General features: G+C 48.4%; 1 protein-coding gene across 1 annotated transcript; it reads left to right on the forward strand.

Moving 5' to 3' along the window:
- Window positions 1-283: 283 nt before the first annotated feature.
- LOC118791519 (ras and Rab interactor 2-like) lies at window positions 284-18,714 on the forward strand. Its single transcript, XM_036548906.1, has 11 exons — window positions 284-577; window positions 11,140-11,286; window positions 11,585-11,699; window positions 12,630-12,702; window positions 13,129-13,220; window positions 13,322-13,683; window positions 13,806-14,256; window positions 16,076-16,381; window positions 17,174-17,305; window positions 17,615-17,781; window positions 18,310-18,714. The coding sequence occupies exons 2-11, from the start codon at window positions 11,140-11,142 to the stop codon at window positions 18,631-18,633; spliced, it is 2,169 nt and encodes a 722-aa protein (XP_036404799.1). The 5' UTR covers window positions 284-577; the 3' UTR covers window positions 18,634-18,714.
- The last annotated feature ends 1,263 nt before the right edge of the window (window positions 18,715-19,977 follow it).

Below are 19,977 nucleotides of genomic sequence, written 5' to 3' on the forward strand. Positions count from 1 at the left end.
ACACCACCAACTACACTCTCTTGTGCACAATGTGTGCAAAATTGAAAATATAGAGATTCTTCCAGAAACCTTTAAGTACCGACGGTGCCCAAAGGAGCATCTAGAAATTAAACATTTGATTGATTTCCTTGAAAACGTAGAAAACACAATCACTGTCGACGCAACTTTCTCATCTTTGCCAGGAATATATATAGTACAATCTTTGAATCACGGATGTCTCACGCTGACGGGCGGACGCATGCGTAAATCAAAAGTAATACTGAGCACAAAGTTTGATGCTGTTTGGAAATGAGCAAGAGGGAGAAGGCGAAAGAGACGTAAGGAAGACAGGGATAGAGTTAAATCCTGAATCACGGCTACAGAGGGAGTAAGGAGGAGAGGAACGGCTTTTCCCTCACACACAATGCGTCTCCGTCAAGTAAAGATCGTGTTCGCGAACAAATAACTCAAATCATTCACCATGAGAAGAATCGACAGAAGTTAGGCGACAGTGTCAGCGACTGTATCCAAGAATCTCATGGATCCATCCGCGAATTTTGTACACGCCTCTGTCAACCTCTAGGGAGAAGGAGAGAAGGTAAGTGGCTCATCTTAATTTATTACCCTTGTTAACTAGATCAGTGTTCAGTGTTGCGATTTCTGCGTGAGATCTTAAGAAAGGAAATATAGCTTGGCTGTAACTTCAGACGGAAAGCATTAATGCGCAGAAGAATTCAGTCAATAATGTCAGAAATCGGGCTCGTTAGGGTGGGCTCGAAACCATACAAAACAATGAGGCTGTCTGCTGTCTGAATTAAATGAGACTTCGAAAGAGGAACACCATAAACATGTCAAATGAAAGTGCATTTTAGAGTTTAGATGTTGCTCTTAATCGTGTAATAGTATCTTTTCCTCTTAATTTGGTCTAATTGATTAAGTTTGCGTATTCAAATGAGAGGTTGAACTCTGTGGAGCGCGTCATTGTAGTCCTAATGGAAAGACTTAGGGCAGTTGCCGTTTTACACTGTGCGCTAATTACCTTGTACTAACATTTGCTTTGAAGTCGTTCAATCTGTCCCCACCTGATCATCTCACCGGGGTAGTGGAGACACACTCCTCAATATATGCTTTTGCACATACTTAATAGAATAGCCAGTGCTCTAGGTATTATTAAGCAAAGGAATGTGATTTCGCTTTTATCACAAGCTACCGAATACCATATGTGAGATAAAGGTAAACATAAAAATGTTTACCTTTTAAATGCGTGCCTTTAAATATGTTAACCTGTTTACCCAGAGGTTCAGGATAACTCATGTTATTACTCTACATTACTAAATTAATTGCGGGCATTTTATGTAATGTTTAGGCGTATCCCTCTCCACGTCTCACCTGTTGCCGGGCTGAAGCCGAAGAAATCCATATATCGTGTTTTACAGGTGATACCTAAGTGAGAGAGCATTTTGTCACACATTGTCTACCCACACGATCTAATCATGATCTAATCTCCGCGAAGAGGAAATAGAATATCGTTACATAATTCCCACAAAAAGCCCTCGCGAGCTTGCGTGTGTGGACGTTCCTACATTATGTATAGCCACATGTATCTGACAATTTGAGGTGCTGAGGAAATTGTTTTTGTACTGTTGAAATGACATATGGAATTCACAGTGACTTACGGGGTCTGGTGTTATCATATACACATATTGAGGAATCCCTTTAACCTCATACAACTTAATCAATCTGCACGTCTAATTAATGAATTAAGATTGATAGAACAGCATTTGATCAGTATCAGTCATGGACAGGACATGATGCAGAGACCACACAGTTATGGACAAATATGCTGATACCTCATGGAACTGACTGAACGATAGACCTGTTTTGATTGACACACATCTATAGCTCATGATTTGCTGTGACAAAAGGGTGCGGAGATTTTTCAAACAAAGATGCTCTGATACACAACACGATTGCGGTCTCCGTGGCCGTGTGGAGAGCACATACAGGAGTGTTATACCACTGAGTTATTTATAGGTTATAGGGAGAGTTTTGCTACTACATCTACTGAGGTTTTTTAGGTTAAATGATAAAACAGCACCAGCCTGACTGGGATTCAAACCCACACCCTCCTTACACATGTAGGTCCTTACCCACCTCACCACACCGCTGGGTTGAACCCCAGCTGGGCCACTGCTGTTGTATCCCTTACCCTCACTTACGTCAGTAGATGTTCAGTTGTAAAACTCAGCCTGTTAGTGAATGCATAATGTGCCACTCCTTCGTGCTTTTTTCAGCATGGTCAGGAGCCTGATCCCTTGGTGGATCAGGTCGTCAGTGATTTCTCATCACCTGAATCTCTTACAGCCCCCCCAAAAAAAACACTACCAGTGTTGTGTAGGAAGAGCACTTTTAGTGATTAGCGCTGGGCGCTGGACTGAGTGACATGGCATACCTCACAGCTTCATCTTTTGTGCTGCCTTTTACACTTCAGAGACAGTCCTCAGTGGAGAGGAGTCCACTGGTCAGACTAATGTCAGCCCTTATTTTGAGAGACGTGATTCAGCCCCCTACCCCAGGGGAGAGCGTCTTGTGTTTTGACGTAGCGGGTTTGTCGCTAGTTTTGGAACAGTACTACGCTCTGGTATCTGTTGTGGGGGTGGGCCATGGGGGGAGGTGTGACAGTGATCAAGCTGGCGCTATGACTTGGACCTGTTGGATTATGGTAATTTCAGGCACTGGGAGACGCAGCAAGAATTCAGGGCGTGCGATTGAATCTGTCACTTTTCAAGGCGGAGAGCTGAGTTAGCCATTATGATGTCACTCTTTTGTCAGCTGCTTTGATGTCAGTGTTATTGTGATGTCACTGCTGTGGCGATGTCACTTATGATGAAGACCGGAGAGGTGGCCCAGCCAAATGTACCACAGCAAAAGGTCAAATATATCCAAAGGATGATGAGTGAGGAAGAATTTTCCCAGCCCTCTGTCTTAATTATGTCTGTTAAGCTATTCAAAACAGTTCTGTATGTTGCATCTTTTTTAGGGATGACTGTTCACGCTTTGGCAATTGCTCATGGTGCAAATGGAACTCTTCACATCTCATTGGTCAGCACAATGCAATAATATTCAGTTCATTATTTATTACGCATATAAATCTCTTTTTGGTGACACTCAACCTAAAAACATAGCAACATCTTAATTTATAAGTATAATAGTAGATAGCAGATTCTACCTTAAAATACAAATATGTGTTACTTGTCCCAGTTGGGACAAAATTAAAAATTTTCATGCCATGGTAAATTATCTTGTTTCGTGTAGGGAGGAAAGCACTCTGATTAATGACCTCTTAGATGAAAGCAGCTTGGGTGCATTTAGCCAAAGAGCTAATGAATAACTTCAACACCCAATGAACTGACATAAAACCTGCTCATTTAAAAAAATGAGGTCTTAGAGCAAGACCCATGTAACAATCAATGACACTGTACCTGAACCCCAAATCACAGAATGCGGGGTATCTATGTGGGCGTCTTGTCCGGCTTTTCATTTCCTCTGCCTGTAGGGGAGAAAAAGAAAAGAAAATTTCTAACTAAGGCATTTGGGGTAGCTGTCAAAACTATCTACACTTTTCTATGACACATCAGTTTATTTCAAGTGGCATGGACAGATCATTGTTTTCTTTTTTAAATTATTCAGCGGAGAGAGGGAGAAGCACAGATTTTGGTTGTGGTGAGTTTGAACGGTAAATTGCTGATGAGTGGTGCTTAAGCTGGCGTTGCCAGCAAGCTGCGTGGGGCGGGATCGTTGAAGAGAGCGCGTACGGGCTGCTGTCGTGACGACCTCTGCCCCCCGACGCCTCCTTCAGTGCATCCATCACGTTGGAGCGCAGGCCGGTGGAGACAGAACCGCCATCCCGGGACGGCGTGACAGGCAGACGATCACTTCCAGATTGTTGGAGATTGATTGCCTGTGAACGCGTGCCTCGTTTTCCCCGCCGCCGAAACTGACTGCTGCTCTCTCTCTCTCTCTCTCACTCTGCCTTTTTAACCGCTCTCCTTTCTCGCGCAGCTTCTCCTGAAACTTTTGACAGAGTGACTCATACTTTTTGCCCTGGCAGGCCTTACCGCCACGGCTTCTCTCTCAGGTTCTGTCTGCTCCGTACTTTTGGACCTGAAAAATCTACCCCGCTCGTCTTTTCCAAGCTATTTCCCCTGATCTCACACCCCCTATTTGCCGCTTTGTTGTCAAACTGCTTGTTTCAGTTTTTTTACCCTCTCTGCTTTCACTGTAGTTTGAATTACTCCCCCTCTGAAAAGTTCCTCTCAGCAAAGCCCCTCAATTACTGTCCTCTCTCTCTCTCTCTCTGTCTCTCCCTCTGCTTCAAATTGGCCTCAGAACCCTTGAACGGTCTCCACCACCACTCCTCACTCCGTCCTTGATCCTCTCCAATCAGTAACAATTGAAGAAAAACTGGGCAGAAGCCCTGCTTGAGTCTGCTGCGCACTCTCGTCTCTGGCCTCTCTGCTCCTCTCCCTTCATTGCGAATTCATCTTGATCTCTCACCCCCGCTCTCAGCGCTGTCACTCACTCCTCTTCCTCACTCTTCTTCGCCGCTGATCTGAGCGGACCCTGTCACCGCTCCAGCCTCTTACTGAACCTGTCACAGTAATCTGATGACCTGGAGAGGTTCTCTACCTTCTCATTACTCTCTGGGTCCCGGTGTGCCCCAGGGCTTCATGCTTGATCCCCTCTGCTTCTCCTCTGCGGTGTCAGCGTGTCTGTCAGGCCGTAGCCTTGAGCCCGATTCCCGAGGTGAAGCAGGAGGCAGGGAACATGTCCAGACCCACGGGTCAGGGCTCATGGAAGTGTGGGCAAAGGGCTGCGGCATGTAACATGAGCACCAAAAACGAGTGTTTTTTTTTTGTCTTGATACTGTGATTCCTTCAGCCCCCTTGAAGGAAACAGTACACAGCACAGCAGCTGATTGGCTGAGGACAGGGTGGGGACGGAAGGGAAACTCCAGCTGCATTTGAGCAGGTGGAGTCAGTCTGAACAGAATTGGAGATGTTATGCTTTTTTTCCCAGCCTCCCTCTCTCTCTGTCTCCCTCCCTGTCTATCTCTCTGTCTCTCCTTTTCTCTCTCTTTCTTTCTGTCTTTCTCTCTCCCTCTCTCTCTCTCTTCTTCTATCTCTCTCTCTATCCCTCTCTCCCTCCCTGTCTCTCTCTCTATCCCTCTCTCTCTCTCTCTCTCCCTCTCCCTCTCTCTCTTTCCATCCCTCTCCATCCCTCTCTCTCTCTCTCTCTCTCTCTCTCTCCCTCTCCTCTGTCAGCGGGTTGCGTAAGAGCTGGGAAGCGTGGGCTGTGTGATTTATGTAAGGGAGACCCGAGTGGCCAGCGCTGCTTCTCCCACCTGTGGACGCGTGCATAGAGCCGGAGGCCCGGCTCAGGTCACCCCCCGCTGGGCGGCCTCGCGGCCCCACTCCCCTCCGCAAGGGGAGGGGCGTCTCTGTTTACCTCTCCCACGGCAGGACGCACGTGTCTGTGTGTGTGCCGCTGTGAACAGGTGCATATCTGTGTGTGTGTTTGTGTGTATGTGTGCATATACAGTATATGTGTGTGTATGTCTATGAGTGTGGTTGTGTATATGTATGCATGCATGCATCTCTGTGTGTATGTGTGCATGCATTTACACTCATTTATATCAGTGTGTGTGCATGTGCACATATATTCACATGTATGCGTGTGTGTATGAGGGCCCAGGCTCTCTTTGTCCATGTTGTGGCTATGTTAGAGAGACCTCAGCTCTGAACTCTGGGCCGCTGAGGGGCTGAACTCACCTGCCCTCAGGTCCTCAGACTGAGAGTCTCAACTACTCAAGCATCTGCCTGAGGGAAGACACCGACTAACAGCTCTCCAGGCTTCTCGCATAATCACTCTCACCGATCGGCAGGTAACCGCATCCTCTCTTACATTCGGTCGTAATGAGGGACAGGTGACCGCTGCTCTCCTCTCTCGCGTTCGGTGAAAACCCACCCGTGAGGACGGCCCTTCACAACGAACCCGCAGGGCGACAAACGCATCCCTGAGAGCGGTGGAGAAACACACGCGCTTGACGCTCCGTTGCCGTTATTGCGGCGATCGCATTTCCTGAAACAGTCGCAGTTTTTGCCCTCCGAAGTCACATGGATGAGGGAGCATGTGTGCGTGTCCTCATGTTGACACTGAAACAGACTTCCTCATTATGAGTCCATATTTAATGATGTCAGAAATGTCAGGAATAGGTAAACCATCATAATTTTATACGCTGACTAAAACTTTCCTTTTAATGCTGTGAAGGATTCAGATCAGATCCTTCACAATAAAACCCTGGGAAATATTTACATCTATTCTAATCTTAAAATGGCTTTTTTTTCTGCTGCGCCATCAGATCTGTACCTCACTTCCAGAGAGTGGGGAGGGAAGGGGGTTGTTTCTTGGTTGAGCAACACAGGGAAATTAATTTAAGCCAATGGCGATTAACAGGATATGTGTGTGAGTCATGGACGCTCCGGGAATATGTTTCTAGGAATAGGGAAGAAACCTCCCCACCTTGCACAGAGTTTCCTGCCTCATCCCCCCCCCAAAAAAAAAAAAAAAAATGTCGCTCTGGGAGGAAAGGGGCGGGGGGGGGGGTTTGAGAGAGACGAAAGCCTGAGACTGAGTGGGAATGCCTGGTAGGACGTGTAGGCCTCTGTTTCCATGGCAACCATCTGCTGCTATGCTCGAACACTCTCTCCTGCAGCCCACACAATGTCACCACTGTGACATCCAGTATGAAGTTCTGAGGCAGAGGAAAGGGGAGAGAGAGAGAGAGAGAGCGAGAGCGAGAGAGAGCGAGAGAGAAGGAGAGGTAGAGACAGAAATTGAGAAGTAGATAAAGAGAGAAAATAGCACACAGGAATACCAGAAACAAAAAAAAAAATAAAAACAATAACAATGAAGAAATCCACTCACTCTTTGACATCTTTATGGTCACCAGGCATCCCCAGAATAAAGAAGGAACAGACCTGGCAGAGAACAGCGTAAATAGCATTTGTGAAAAATCTGGCCTCAATCTGAAGATATCATTAAACAAGCTCAAAGAGGTTAGATAATGACCAAATTATAATAATGAACAAATTATATTATACATCCATAAACAGGCAGGAAACAAAAATATGTATTAAACAATACAAACCCACACAAAAACAAAGAACGACATGTCTGTAATTGACTGTGTTGAGGAGTTCCTTAACTAAAATCACATCTTGGACAATTATAAGTCAATTAATAAACCACAACATGAGGTGTTGGCATTTCAAAATGGAGGTGTATGGATTAATCCTTTTGTAAAAATGTGTAGTTAAAACAATAAAGAATATGGAATAAAAACACACAGGCTTTGTGGGAAAAAGTGCAATAAATGTGAAATTGCAATAAAGAATAACCACAATGATCTGGATTCTGGTACTTTTGTAATACAGAATTTTCTGCATTAGAGGGCATGATTAACTGGAGCCACTACAGACCATTCGGCTCAGAAAAAGCCTGCCGACCAAATGGCATTTCGAATGAAATTATGAAATACACAGAACATTTCAGAAGGCCAGCTGTTCAAGTTGGTCGAGGTTTAGGTTATTTTCCTGACATCTGGAATCAGGGACTCGTAACTCCTGTTTTAATGAGCAGAGGCGAATTCAGCCTCCACAAATCCCAAGACATTTGTGTGAGCAGTAATCTGGGAAAGATTCACCGCAGTATTATCAACACTAGACCCAACGAACACAAGGCCCTGAGTAACAGACAGATTGCAAAAGCACTGGCTTTTCACCAAATCCCTGCACTGCCTATGTAACTGATCATATTTACACCATACACATCCTAATACAGAGACATGTTAACCAAAACAAGAGGAACAAAATACGCCCGCCTTACAGCTTGAACTAAATTTATAGAATGTGGTGTCGGGGAACAATTCTGTTATGTAATCAAAACAAGGTGCACAGGAAAGAAGCTTGCAGATAAGATGCAAAAACAAGCTGGTAAATCAAGAGCATGGAGTGAGGCAAGACCGCAGTTTGAGCCCAACATTAGTCAATGCTTACATTACCGAACTGGCCAAAATCTTAGAACAATCTGTAGCCCCAGGTCTGACCGCCTCCCACGGAACAGGGACAGCACTGCAGTCTGGCTTTGGCTGAGCAGTACTGCCAGAACCGGACCCTGGCAAGAAGCTGCCTCCCAGGAACTCCAACATAATGTTACAACAAGGCGCAACAAATACAGAAAACACCACTAACCGCATACCTAAAAATTAAAATTTAAAGTTTCAGTGAGGCTGTCAAGAACGTATAGGAGATACAGGGCATTTCATGAGGTTCTGAGGTCATTTTAAATAGATGTTATAATTTTACCAATTTAGGAATGACCTCAGGTCAGTCAATGAACCAACTGCACTATATGGGAATGACATTTGGGGAGACAAGCACCCTAAATAAGCCCTGTATGGCTTATTTAGGGTGTATGTCCTGCAAAAGCATCATTGAGTGCGGAGGAAACCACTTTCCAATAAATGCAGGGCAGAATTCGGCCAGTGTTTTTTTTTACTAAACTGTTATATTCTGGTGGCATGTAAGGTTCGCAAACCTGATGCTTATCTTCACAAGGGCCTGAAATGACAGGAGCTGAGTGCAAAAAAAAAAAAGAATTAGCTGGTCTTGTGGCTCACAGCACTTTCACCTGCAAACAGAGGGTAGCCTTAGGACAACAGAAACAAAAATATTGAACCAAACTAAAGGATAATGTAAAAACAAACAGCGGATCACTTCCTGAAAAGCACAAAGGCACACACAAAGGTGAGCCATCGGGCCCTGAACAGAGAATTCTCTGTGACGGCCTACCTGCCCACAGTGAACGATGTTAAACAGAAATACATTTGGAAAGCACAGACTCAGTGAATACAAGCTGGCCGTGGAAACAGACCATCACAGACAGCCATGGCTGCCCAGAGAGGACAGGCTGTGCTCAGACTGCAACAGATAAGTGATTTAGACAGAGCTGTGCTTCCTAACCAGGTGTCAAAAAAGTAGAGAAACAATCTTCTGCAAAAATTCAGACGTTCACAGTTTTTTCCAACCCTGCCCAAAACTCGAACAATGTGAATCCCCCAGGGAGAGCAGAGGAGTTGTGCATTTTTGGCAGCAAGATACACAGACAAATGAGAGAGAGAGAGAGAGACAGCAGGCAATTAAGCACCCTACAAGGACATCCTACTTTATAATCTTTATGTACATCTATGAAACCAAGCCAACCGAGAATATGTACAAAAAAGGCAGTCAGTTCTGTCCAACCTTTTACATATCCACACACATACACATATTTATGCAAGCTCTCTCTTTCTCTCACACACTCACTCTCATGTGTGTTCAAATTAATTTGACTGTGGACATATAATTTTTTTTTTTTTACCAGAGCTTTGAAGATTTTTTTTTTCTGATTTTTTGATCTTGTGACCCTCGCACACCTCTCACTTCCCATTTTAACCACGTTCCGGCACCCGATTATTTGACGTCAAAACAAGCGAACAGGAATAGAATAATGACAGGAGCGGACTTTTTTGGCGAGGTCGTATGTGGAGTGCCTGATTCACATTCAGCCTCCCACGGCAGCGAGGGGGGTCCAGGGGAATCGTGGGTGTCCGGGGGCGTTAGCGATTAAATTTCATCTTCGGCTGCGCCCGTAGCCGGGGCCCGCTCCAGACAGCTTTAGCGTGTCAGCGTCGTTAAATCGGCCTTGCCGCGATTAATCCGGGTCTTTGTCCCTTTTTACCTTTTGAAATAATCCGTTTCCGCGCAAACTATGCATGCGCCGGAGCGGTGTTAGCTGATGTAGCTCTTGCGGTTTGCGAGGCGGTTTCCATGCCATGAGATTCTGGAAGGTCTTTCTCATCAACGTTTTAAGCACTGTGAATATGCCTGTGGTTGCTTGGCTATAAGCTTATATTGTCACTGATTTTTTCCCCTTCCAGCTTTGTCACTGATGTGTTGCTTGCTATTCTGTATTTATGCACTTGTTCTTGTTGCTCTTATGATAATGCACCTTTTAAGTTGATCTGGTGTATTCATAACCAAAAGACAAAAGTAACACTAATAAAATGTACAAACTGAGCCTTTTCAAGGAAGGGAAAGGGAAATGAGATTTGCCAATGGGCAAAAAGAGAGAGAGAGAGAAAAAAAGAGCTTTACAGCCACAGTCTAGTCATTCAGCGGTGCATACATTGTTTAGTAGTAGGTATTAGTAGGGGCACCAGTGTGGCATGGTGGTAAGGAGCAGGGCGCTTAACTGAAAGATTGCCGGTTTGATTCCCTCCTGGGGTATTGTTGCTGTACTCTTGGGCAAAGTACTTAACCCAGAATAGCCTCTGTAAATATCCAACTGTATAAATGGATAAAATTGCAACCCACGTAATTTGCTCTGGGTAAGAGCATCTGCTAAATGATGATAATGTGATGTAGTGGAAGAAATGGATGTGCAACCATGATATTATACATTCAGGTCCCAGGTGGGGTCCTGCTTTGGCACTGCCTGGCAGGGAGGGATCATGGCTGTAAATATCCAGCTGTAGAAATTGGTAAGGTGTGTGAAATTTAAGCTATGTGTGGTAAAGACTTCCTTGCTCTGGGTTTCTATTGAGCAAAGGATGATGTAAACAATGTAATGTAGTTTTTGCAGTGTTGTGGAGGACAGTCGTATACCCATGTACTGTATCTGTAATCTAGCTGTGCTCCAGGCTCAGAAGTATCCTGTATGTGAGTCTGTGTGTAGGTTTTGTCCATGTAGGGAGTGTTTCTGGGGCAGGTGTGTGTGTGCGTGTGTCTGTGTGTGTGTGTGTGTGTGTGTGTGTGTGTGTGTGTGTGTGTGTGTGTGTGTGTGTGTATGCGTGGTGTGTGCGCGTGTGCATGGTGTGAGTAGGTGTATTATTTCTTTCTCAGCTGCAGATGCAGGTCGCTGTGTGTATTGTGTGTATTGTGTGTATGTGTGTGTGTGTGTGTGTGTGTGTGTGTGTGTGTGTGTGTGTGTTTGTGTGTGTGTGTGGGTATTCGGTCTCCCTCCCAATGCCAACCAAATGGCAATCTGGTTGTGTTACAGATGCAGGCCCCAGTGTGTGAGCTGCAGTCTGCCTCTCTGAGGAGCATCAGTGTGTTGGACCGCCTGCTGCTTACTCACCCCGTATGGCTGCAGCTGTCACTCAACTCTGACTCCGCCCAGCAGGTCCTGCACAAAGAGCCACCAGGGGTAAGACACGCACACACAGTACATATCACAAACACACGTAACTGCCACATAACTGCCACACACACAGTAAATACAGTGTACATCCTGACACACCCAGCACATTGCATGCATATACACACAATCACAACCAACATCAATGCACACATAAACTCACTCTCATAATTGCACTCACACTCTCATAAACACACAGTATAAGGCCATATAGGAAATACCTAATAATGTAGTGTTGCTGGTGTTTAACTTCCACATGGTTGACTGTACCTTGCCTCTGCCTTTTTTGGTGTGGCGCCACCTGCAGGCCTTCCTGGTGCGCAGGTGCAACGCGTCACAGAAGAAGGTTTTGTGTGTGAGACTGACGGAGGACAACAGCGCCTCCTCTGTCAGGCAGTGTGTCATCAGAGAGGAGGAGTCCAGTGAGTCTCCGCCTACAGAGAGAAACGCACCACACAGAGACACACGCTCACAGACACACACGCGCTCACACACACCACACAGAGACACACGCTCACATACACACACACACACACACACACACACACACACACACACACACGCTCACACTCACAAACGCACACACGCGCTCACACACACCACACAGAGACACACGCTCACATACACACACACACACACACACACCACACACCACACACAAACGCTCACACACACCACACACACACACACTCACACACACCACACAGAGACACACTCTCACATACACATACACACACACACACCACACACCACACACAAACGCTCACACACACCACACACCACACACACACACACTCACACACACACACACACACACACACACACACGCTCACACTCACAAACACACACACGCGCTCACACACACACACACAAACGCTCACACTCACAAACACACGCACACTCACACACGCTCACACTCACAAACACACACATGCTCACACACGCTCACGCACACACACACACGGTCACACTCAAAAACACACACACGCTCACACTCACAAACACGCACACTCACAGACACGCACACACGCACACACAAACTGTCACTTACACTCACACAAACAACAGCAGCCAACAATGAATAATATATTCATACTCAACAAAAACCAAAATGTCAGTAATTTTATTTTTCACTGCAAATTCAAGCTATCCGATTATCTCTCAAAGCTCTTGGCTGAGCCTTTTGATTGGATAAGAAAGCCGTCTCTGTTAGTATTGTCAACCTGATCCTGACCACTCTGTTACCGTGTCTGACCCAATGCTGACCGCTCTATCACCCTATCTGACCCAAAGACGACGGCTGTGTCCCCTCGTTTGACCCAACGCTGACCGCTCTGTGCTCCTCTCCACAGCTTTCTCCCTGGAGAGCTCGGCCATCAGTTTCCCAGATCTCTGCAGACTCGTTGCCTTCTACTGCGTCAGCCGGTAAGCCCCGCCCGGCCAGGGAAACACACCTTCCCAGCCTGTGCCCATACCTGGAGCAAGGTGCTGGATCCTAGCCAGAGAACATCACAACCATTACATTACGTTATTGTCATTTAGCCCTGTGCTCTTATCCAGAACAATTTAGATAGGTCATCATTTTTTTACATAGCTTAAAGTTTTAACGTGGACATTTACTGAGACAATTGTGGGTTAAGTACCTTACCCAAGGGCACAGCAGCAGTGCCCCAGCATGGAATCAAACCAGCAACCTTTCAGTTACAAGCCCTGCTCCTTACAACAACACTACACTGCACTTCTGTAGTACAATCACTGTAGAAAAGGCTGGGAACTTTGTCAAAGCTGAATCTCTACCCCTCACTCACTCAGCACTGCGTGATTAGCGCTCAGCCAGGGTGTCTGTTTCAGGGATATTCTGCCCTCTCCTCTGGAGCTTCCGGAGGCCATAGCCAAAGCCTCGTCCCACAGACAACTGGAGTCCCTCTCTCACCTGGGCATAGGTAGGTAGAGACCCAAAGCACCTGTTCCAGCTTCCATTAGAATGAATGGCATCGGCAGGCCAGGACTACCCCCCTCTCACGGCTCCGTTCCACCCCTGCAGAGTTCTGGAGCTCCCCGCTGAACTTCCGCGCCGCCTGTAACGGGCCCCCCTCTGGCAGCCAGGGGGCGCTGTGCTTCATCAACCCGCTGTTCCTGCGGGAGCCGGCCAGTCGCGGCGCCCTGCACAAGCGGCACCGCTTCAAGCGCAGCCTGCGCGTGCGCGTCTCCACGGAGACGTCCATGACGCTGTCGTCGCCGCCGCGCTCGGCGGAGCTGGACGGCACCGAGGCCAGCCTCCCGCTGCAGAAGCGGGCCAGCACCGCCGCTGGGCTGCTCCGGCGTACCCCCGCCCTCTCCCCCACCTCCGAGGAGGAGGAGGAGCTCATCCCCAAAGACCCCCCCCAGGTACGGGGGCAAGTCACTGTCCCGCACACACACATTCCCTTCCACACACACTCTGTCTTTCTTTCTCACAAACACACAAGCACACACACACTAACTAACTCACTAACTCCATCACTCTTATTCGTGAACAGGAGGAGCAGGGCCAGGGGGAGGAGCCAGCACAGGAGGAGGGCGGGGTGGAGGCGGGGCTGGCCCTGGAGAGAAGGCGGGCCCCCTCCCTGGCGGAGCTGGACAGCAGCAGCTCCTTCAGCAGCCTGGAGGAGGCGGAGGAGGGCGGGGAGCGGCCGGCCCCGAAGCCGCGTGCTCCCGCCTCGGGCCTGCGCCGGATGAGCGCTGCCTTCGTCACGCTGTTCGCCCCCGAGCGGCGCGTGGCCCAGCTGGTGGAGGAGCTGTCCCGGGACCGGCGCTCCGCCTTCGGCGCCCTGGTGCAGGACTTCCTGCAGCAGCAGCGGGAGGAGCTGCGGGCCGCGGCGTCCGCCGTGGAGCTGCTGCAGGGGCTGCGCCGCTTCCTGTCCCAGGCAAAGGGCTTCCTGCTGGACTGCGGCGAGCTCGAGCCCCCCATCGAAACGCTGGTGCCCGAGAATGAGAAAGGTGGGGGGGATGGACATGCACCCCAATCATACACACACACACACTCACACCACAACCATGCACACACACACACACATACACACACACACACACACACACACTCACACCACAACCATGCACACACACACACACATACACACACACACACACACACACACTCACACCACAACCATGCACACACACACACACACACACACCACATCCACACACACACACACACACAACACAACCATACACACACACCACATCCACACACACACAACACAACCATACACACACACACACACACACACACACCACAACCACACACACATACACACACGCACGCACACACACACACACACACACACACAGTGGAGGGGAGGTGACTATAATACCCCCAAAAACAGTAAGATGCATACAACATACACACCTCCCACACACACACATATACACACACACACACACTCTGTGGAGGCAAAGTGAGCATAATACCCCTAAAAACAGAAAGCATGCAACATGCACCCCTCCCACATATGCTCGTATACACACACACACACACACACACACACACACACCACAACCACACACACATACACACACGCACGCACACACACACACACACACACACACACACACACACACACACACACACACAGTGGAGGGGAGGTGACTATAATACCCCCAAAAACAGTAAGATGCATACAACATACACACCTCCCACACACACACACACACACACACACACACATATACACACACACACACACACTCTGTGGAGGCAAAGTGAGCATAATACCCCTAAAAACAGAAAGCATGCAACATGCACCCCTCCCACATATGCTCGTATACACACACACACACACACACACACACACACACACACACAAAGGGGATTGAACACAATACTGCCAAAATTCAACAGAGGGCGCCGAAAACACCTCTCTAAATCATACACAATGAGAGCGAGCACAATCAGCAGAGCCCTGAGGGCCTGTGTTGGGTATGTAGTTCCCCCTCTGTGGAGGGGGGGGGCTGCTTTTGGCAGGCATAGCCGTCAGCATGTACAGCATGTCAGCGAGTGCTAACGTGAAACTCGGATGGAGTTGCATGGGGTGGCTGCTCAGCGCAGTCCCTTTGAACTGAGGCAAACAGGCTTTGCCACACACAGCACCGCGGTAACGCACTCATCCAGCGAGCTGTGCCCGGGAGCGCGATTCTGCTCGGAGCTCTGAGTACACCGAGTGCTGCCGTAGTGTTTTCGTCGCGGTTTCCCACTGCGGGAGCGTGCGGTTGCTGGCGAAGTGGCCGCGTTCGCTCGGTGGTTTATTTTCCGTTGCGTCGGTGGGAGCATTTACATTTTTCTCTCTCCGTCGTTTATCATAAGCGCTATCGCAGGCCCACGCGTACATTAAGGCGAGCGCGGCTTGCAGCAGCAGTGCATTCTGGGAAACAGTGGCCCAGTCAGTGAGACCTACATAACCTCAATCAGTGTGCATATGCATTCAGCCCTGATCATCTGTGTGTGCACATTTAGGTTTAGCCCTGATAATGTGTGTGTGTGTGTGTGTGTGTGTGTGTGTGTGTGTGTGTGTGTGTGTGTGTGTGTGAATTTAACCCATGATTCTGTGTGTGTGTGTGTGTGGAGATATTGCTCTGACTCTGTGTGTGTGTCCATGTGTGTGTGCGTGTGTATGTGGAGACATTGCTCTGATCCTGTGTGTGTGTGTGGTTAGATCTGGCTGTGATTCTGGCTCTGATTCTGTGTGTGTCTCTAGATCTGGCTCTGATTCTGTGTGTGTGTGTCTCTAGATCTGGCTCTGATTCTGTGTGTGTGTAGATCTGGCTCTGGAGAAGGCCATGTTCGGCTGTGTCCTGAAGCCCCTGAAGGTGCAGCTGGACCAGGCCCTGCTCTCCCTGCACACCCAGGACGGCTCTACACAGCGGCTGGCCGACAGCCTGCGCAGCAGCCAGGAGGGGGCGCTGGAGCGCTTCGGGGTGCGCGGGAGTGTGCCGGACGCCCGGGACGTGGAGAGGGTGCGTCAGAAGCTGGGGCTCATGCAGCGGACGCACTCCCCCATAGACAAAGTGCTGCTGCTCCTGCAAAGCTGCAAGTACATCTACAAGGCGATGGGTCCCCCGCCCGGTAAGAGAAAGACACTCACCACATTACATTCATTACATTACTCTCATCAGAGAGTGCGGCCTTACGACACCCAACATGGAGGGACCTGTTAAGCATTATCGGTGACTCTCTGATTCAAACCAATCACAGTCATGGACAGCAGTGTCCTCTGCTTGGTTCATTCGAGTCAGGGCTGAACAGTACATGGGAGTCCTGCTCACCAGTGGCCTCATTGAAGCCTTACTCTAAGCTTAACAGGCATCTGACTGAAATATATCATTCCCCTTCATTTGGTAAAACATGCAAGGAAAGCCAACACCCGTACTGGCTGGCACAACAGAATCAATGGCATCTTAGCAAACTACTACCTCTGAGCAGAACTACATACATATATAGTTATCTATATAAATATCTAACGACAGACGTGCAGCACATAGCGTACAGCATAAACCTCTTCCTTACTGAGCTCGTTTTACATACTGGTATGACCCAACTTACCTTTGTTGCTTTAACCAAAGATACTCTACTACAAAAACAAGATACTAGATCCTCTCCACCCTGGTGCAGCAGGTGCTTACAAATTATTGTAAAGCAGAACCACTGCTTGTCCTGATTTTGTGCTGTTGTGCTGCTCATTCAGTATAAATGAAAATTTTTTAAACTGGCGAGATCCACACCGTCCCACTTACACATGTCCAGACACCAGAGCAGAGAGCAGTGTCTTTAGTGGAGAAGGCAGAGTGGCATATCTTTTTTCGGATAGAATATCTTTGCCCTTACTGTGTCCTCACTGTCTTGTCTGCCCGTGTCCAGGGAAGGAGTTTGGGACGGAGGAGTTCCTGCCCGCCCTGTCCTACGTCCTGGTGCAGTGTAACCTCCCACATCTCCTCCTGGAGGTGGAGTACATGATGGAGCTTCTGGAGCCGTCCTGGCTCACAGGGGAGGGTAAGCCAGCGATGGGGTCAGGGTAGGTGGGGTGGGGGGCGGGGGGCATAACCAGGCAACCAGAATCCACCAAAATCTCCCTTTCATCTGTCTGGGAAAACCCTGTTTGGAAAGGTTAAACCTTGTCATGTTATGTTGTACTGTGAGAGTATAGTTCCGGAGTTTTTTTAACACACAGATGCAGTGCGTAAACTAAAAATTACATTTAACAGCACGCTGCAGTGTTAATGATGCTTTGAACAGGAAGTGATGTGCTAGCCTCTCTGGGCACGGCTTAAACGGCAAATGTCACTGATGTGCCCCTTGCAGGAGGGTACTACCTGACGAGCGTCTACGCCAGCCTGTGTCTGATCCAAAGCCACCCGGATCCGGTCCCGCCCGGCGGGCTGACCCAGGGGGCGCAGGAGGCCCTGAAAGAGTGGAGCCGGCGCCGCACCCAGGACGCCCAGAGTCAGAGAGATGCCCAGCAGAACCAGGTCAGATGCAACCACAGCTCTTTCCACAGAGACAGCATGCATGCTAACAGAGAGAGACTCTTTGAAGACATACAGTATGAACAACCTGCACTTACAGCACAAACATGGTATGCAGGCCTGCTGAAACAGCAGAAGCACACACCAAGTATGATTGTTTTTCTTTAATAAACTATTAATTCAATCAATTAATCAATCAATCAATCAATGCAATTTGTTATACTGCATTTGTATGGTTGTATTGTCACTAAGTACTCTACAGAGTAAATTTTCGAGATGGGGCCTAAAAATCAGAAAACTCAGGACCTTATTCGGGTAGACTGATAAGGCTTTCAGGAAGACAGGGTTTTTTGTTCTGAAGAGATTGTGTGAAGCTGTATCCAGCTGAATTGCATCAAATCGCTATCTTTACTGGATCGTCCTGCACTGGCAAGTGTCATAGGCCCGTGTGCACGGTAGCCCGTGCATTGACGTGCGCGTTGGGGCTGGCTCCCTCAGTGACGGCGGTGGGCGGGGGCTGTCGTTTTGCAGAGGTTCGTGCGCGTGCTGTTCCAGGAGGGCGACTGCAGTGCGGTGCGAACGCTGCAGTGGAAGGCGGGGGACAGCGGGGAGGCGCTGGCCCAGCTGTGTGCCATCAAATTCGGAGTGACCGAGCCGGAGCAGTACGCCCTCTACTGGCGCGACGGCGGGGAGACGAGGCCCGTGCCCCCCCAGGCCCAGCCCCCGGACCTGCCTGCCCACAGCGGGGGCGGCCCCACCCTCATCTTCCTGCGCTCCGACCAGGACCCGGGCAAGGCGCGCAAGCTGACCAGAGGGGGCGCCGTAGACCTGGGCGAGTCCGTGTGCGAGGAGTAGAGGGGGTGTGGCCAGATTTCGTGACGGCTTTGTGTGTCTGTGACCGGGGGGGCCCGTGTCTCTGTCCCCCCCTCCCCAACCCCCCCCCCGCCAGCTGCAAGAGAGGCAGTTGTGGCCAATCATTTCTCATGTCACATTTTTTGTCGATGTGCAGAGGTTGGCGGTTGGGGCTCTGTTGAGGTTGGGGCCAGAGAACACATCCCATTAGTCCAGAAGGCGGTTCAACCATTATGTTTGTGTTCTGAGGAAGTTACAGTAAAGTAGTACCGCTCCTGACACCCACAGAGATAAAGAAGAATTTACAAACCTTTGAAAGACATATTCATTCCAGGCCAAACCACTACCAAACGTCGAGAGGAGGAAAGTTTTCTTTAACCTGACAAGCTTCTGCAGGTTATAGCCCAGTTTTCCAGGTAGAAACTGGTGAGGAGTAAAAAGTTGGACACAGGCTGACAGGGGGAGGGGAACTTAGAGAGTGGGTGTGACACCCCCCCCCCCCCCAAGGTGTTACAGGCACAGTTGGGAGGTCATGACCCCTTCACCAGATTGCGGTCGACCTCTTCCAAGCTCTGCCTTAGGGGTGTGGCCATAGGCTGGCTGTGTGGACAGGGGTGAACTGTACTGCTTTGCTTTGAGGCCTGGTTGTTTACAGTGGGACAAAGCATCCTTCCTGGACTTATAGACACTGGCAGACACCCTTCTCTGTCAGTTACTTTACAGCCAGGTCAGTCAGGACCCTGTTGACCTTTCATACTTTTTGTGCTTGAGGAAATTATGATTTATTATTTATGTATGTATGTATTTACTTATTTATTCAATGAATGCTCTCATCCAGAGAGACCTACAAAGCCGTCATGGCAAAATGCATAATGTCAACTTACATTGTATTACGTTACACTGGTCCTCAAGGGGCACCTGAGGTTTTCTTTGGAGTAACTTACTTTCATCTTATTGTTTTTACTTCACATCTATGGATCGGCAAGAGTTTGAGTTGATCATTTAAGCACACACAACATAGATGGCCACTGCACTGCCTGTTTATAAAGGTTTGGTATGTTCAACCAAGTAATTTCCTGACATTTGAATTTTTTTATTCAGAGAAGGACCCCAGCTGTCCTTTAATGGAAATGTTTCAGTCTGACATGGTAAAATGTAAATATTTCTCTGGGGTGCAAGAGGGCAAACGCCATCAACGGAACTCTACTATAATGCCATGCACAAAAGACTAAATTACCATCAATCTGTTCCAAACCAAACCAAACCAGGTCAGCCTTGGATTTCCTTTAACCTGTACCTGGGAAGCAATCACTAGAAGTTATGACAAGGTCAGCTGTTTGTAAAGGA

The sequence above is a fragment of the Megalops cyprinoides genome, chromosome 16 (genome assembly GCF_013368585.1).
Source record: "Megalops cyprinoides isolate fMegCyp1 chromosome 16, fMegCyp1.pri, whole genome shotgun sequence".
Classification (NCBI taxonomy): domain Eukaryota; kingdom Metazoa; phylum Chordata; class Actinopteri; order Elopiformes; family Megalopidae; genus Megalops; species Megalops cyprinoides.

Coding starts and splice junctions, on each gene's coding strand:
- LOC118791519 (XM_036548906.1), top strand. CDS start 11,140: ATGCAGGCCCCAGTGTGTGAGCTGCAGTCTGCCTCTCTGAGGAGCATC. Junction 11,287..11,584: donor TGCACAAAGAGCCACCAGGG/GTAAGACACGCA, acceptor CGCCACCTGCAG/GCCTTCCTGGTGCGCAGGTG. Junction 17,306..17,614: donor GTCCTGGCTCACAGGGGAGG/GTAAGCCAGCGA, acceptor TGCCCCTTGCAG/GAGGGTACTACCTGACGAGC.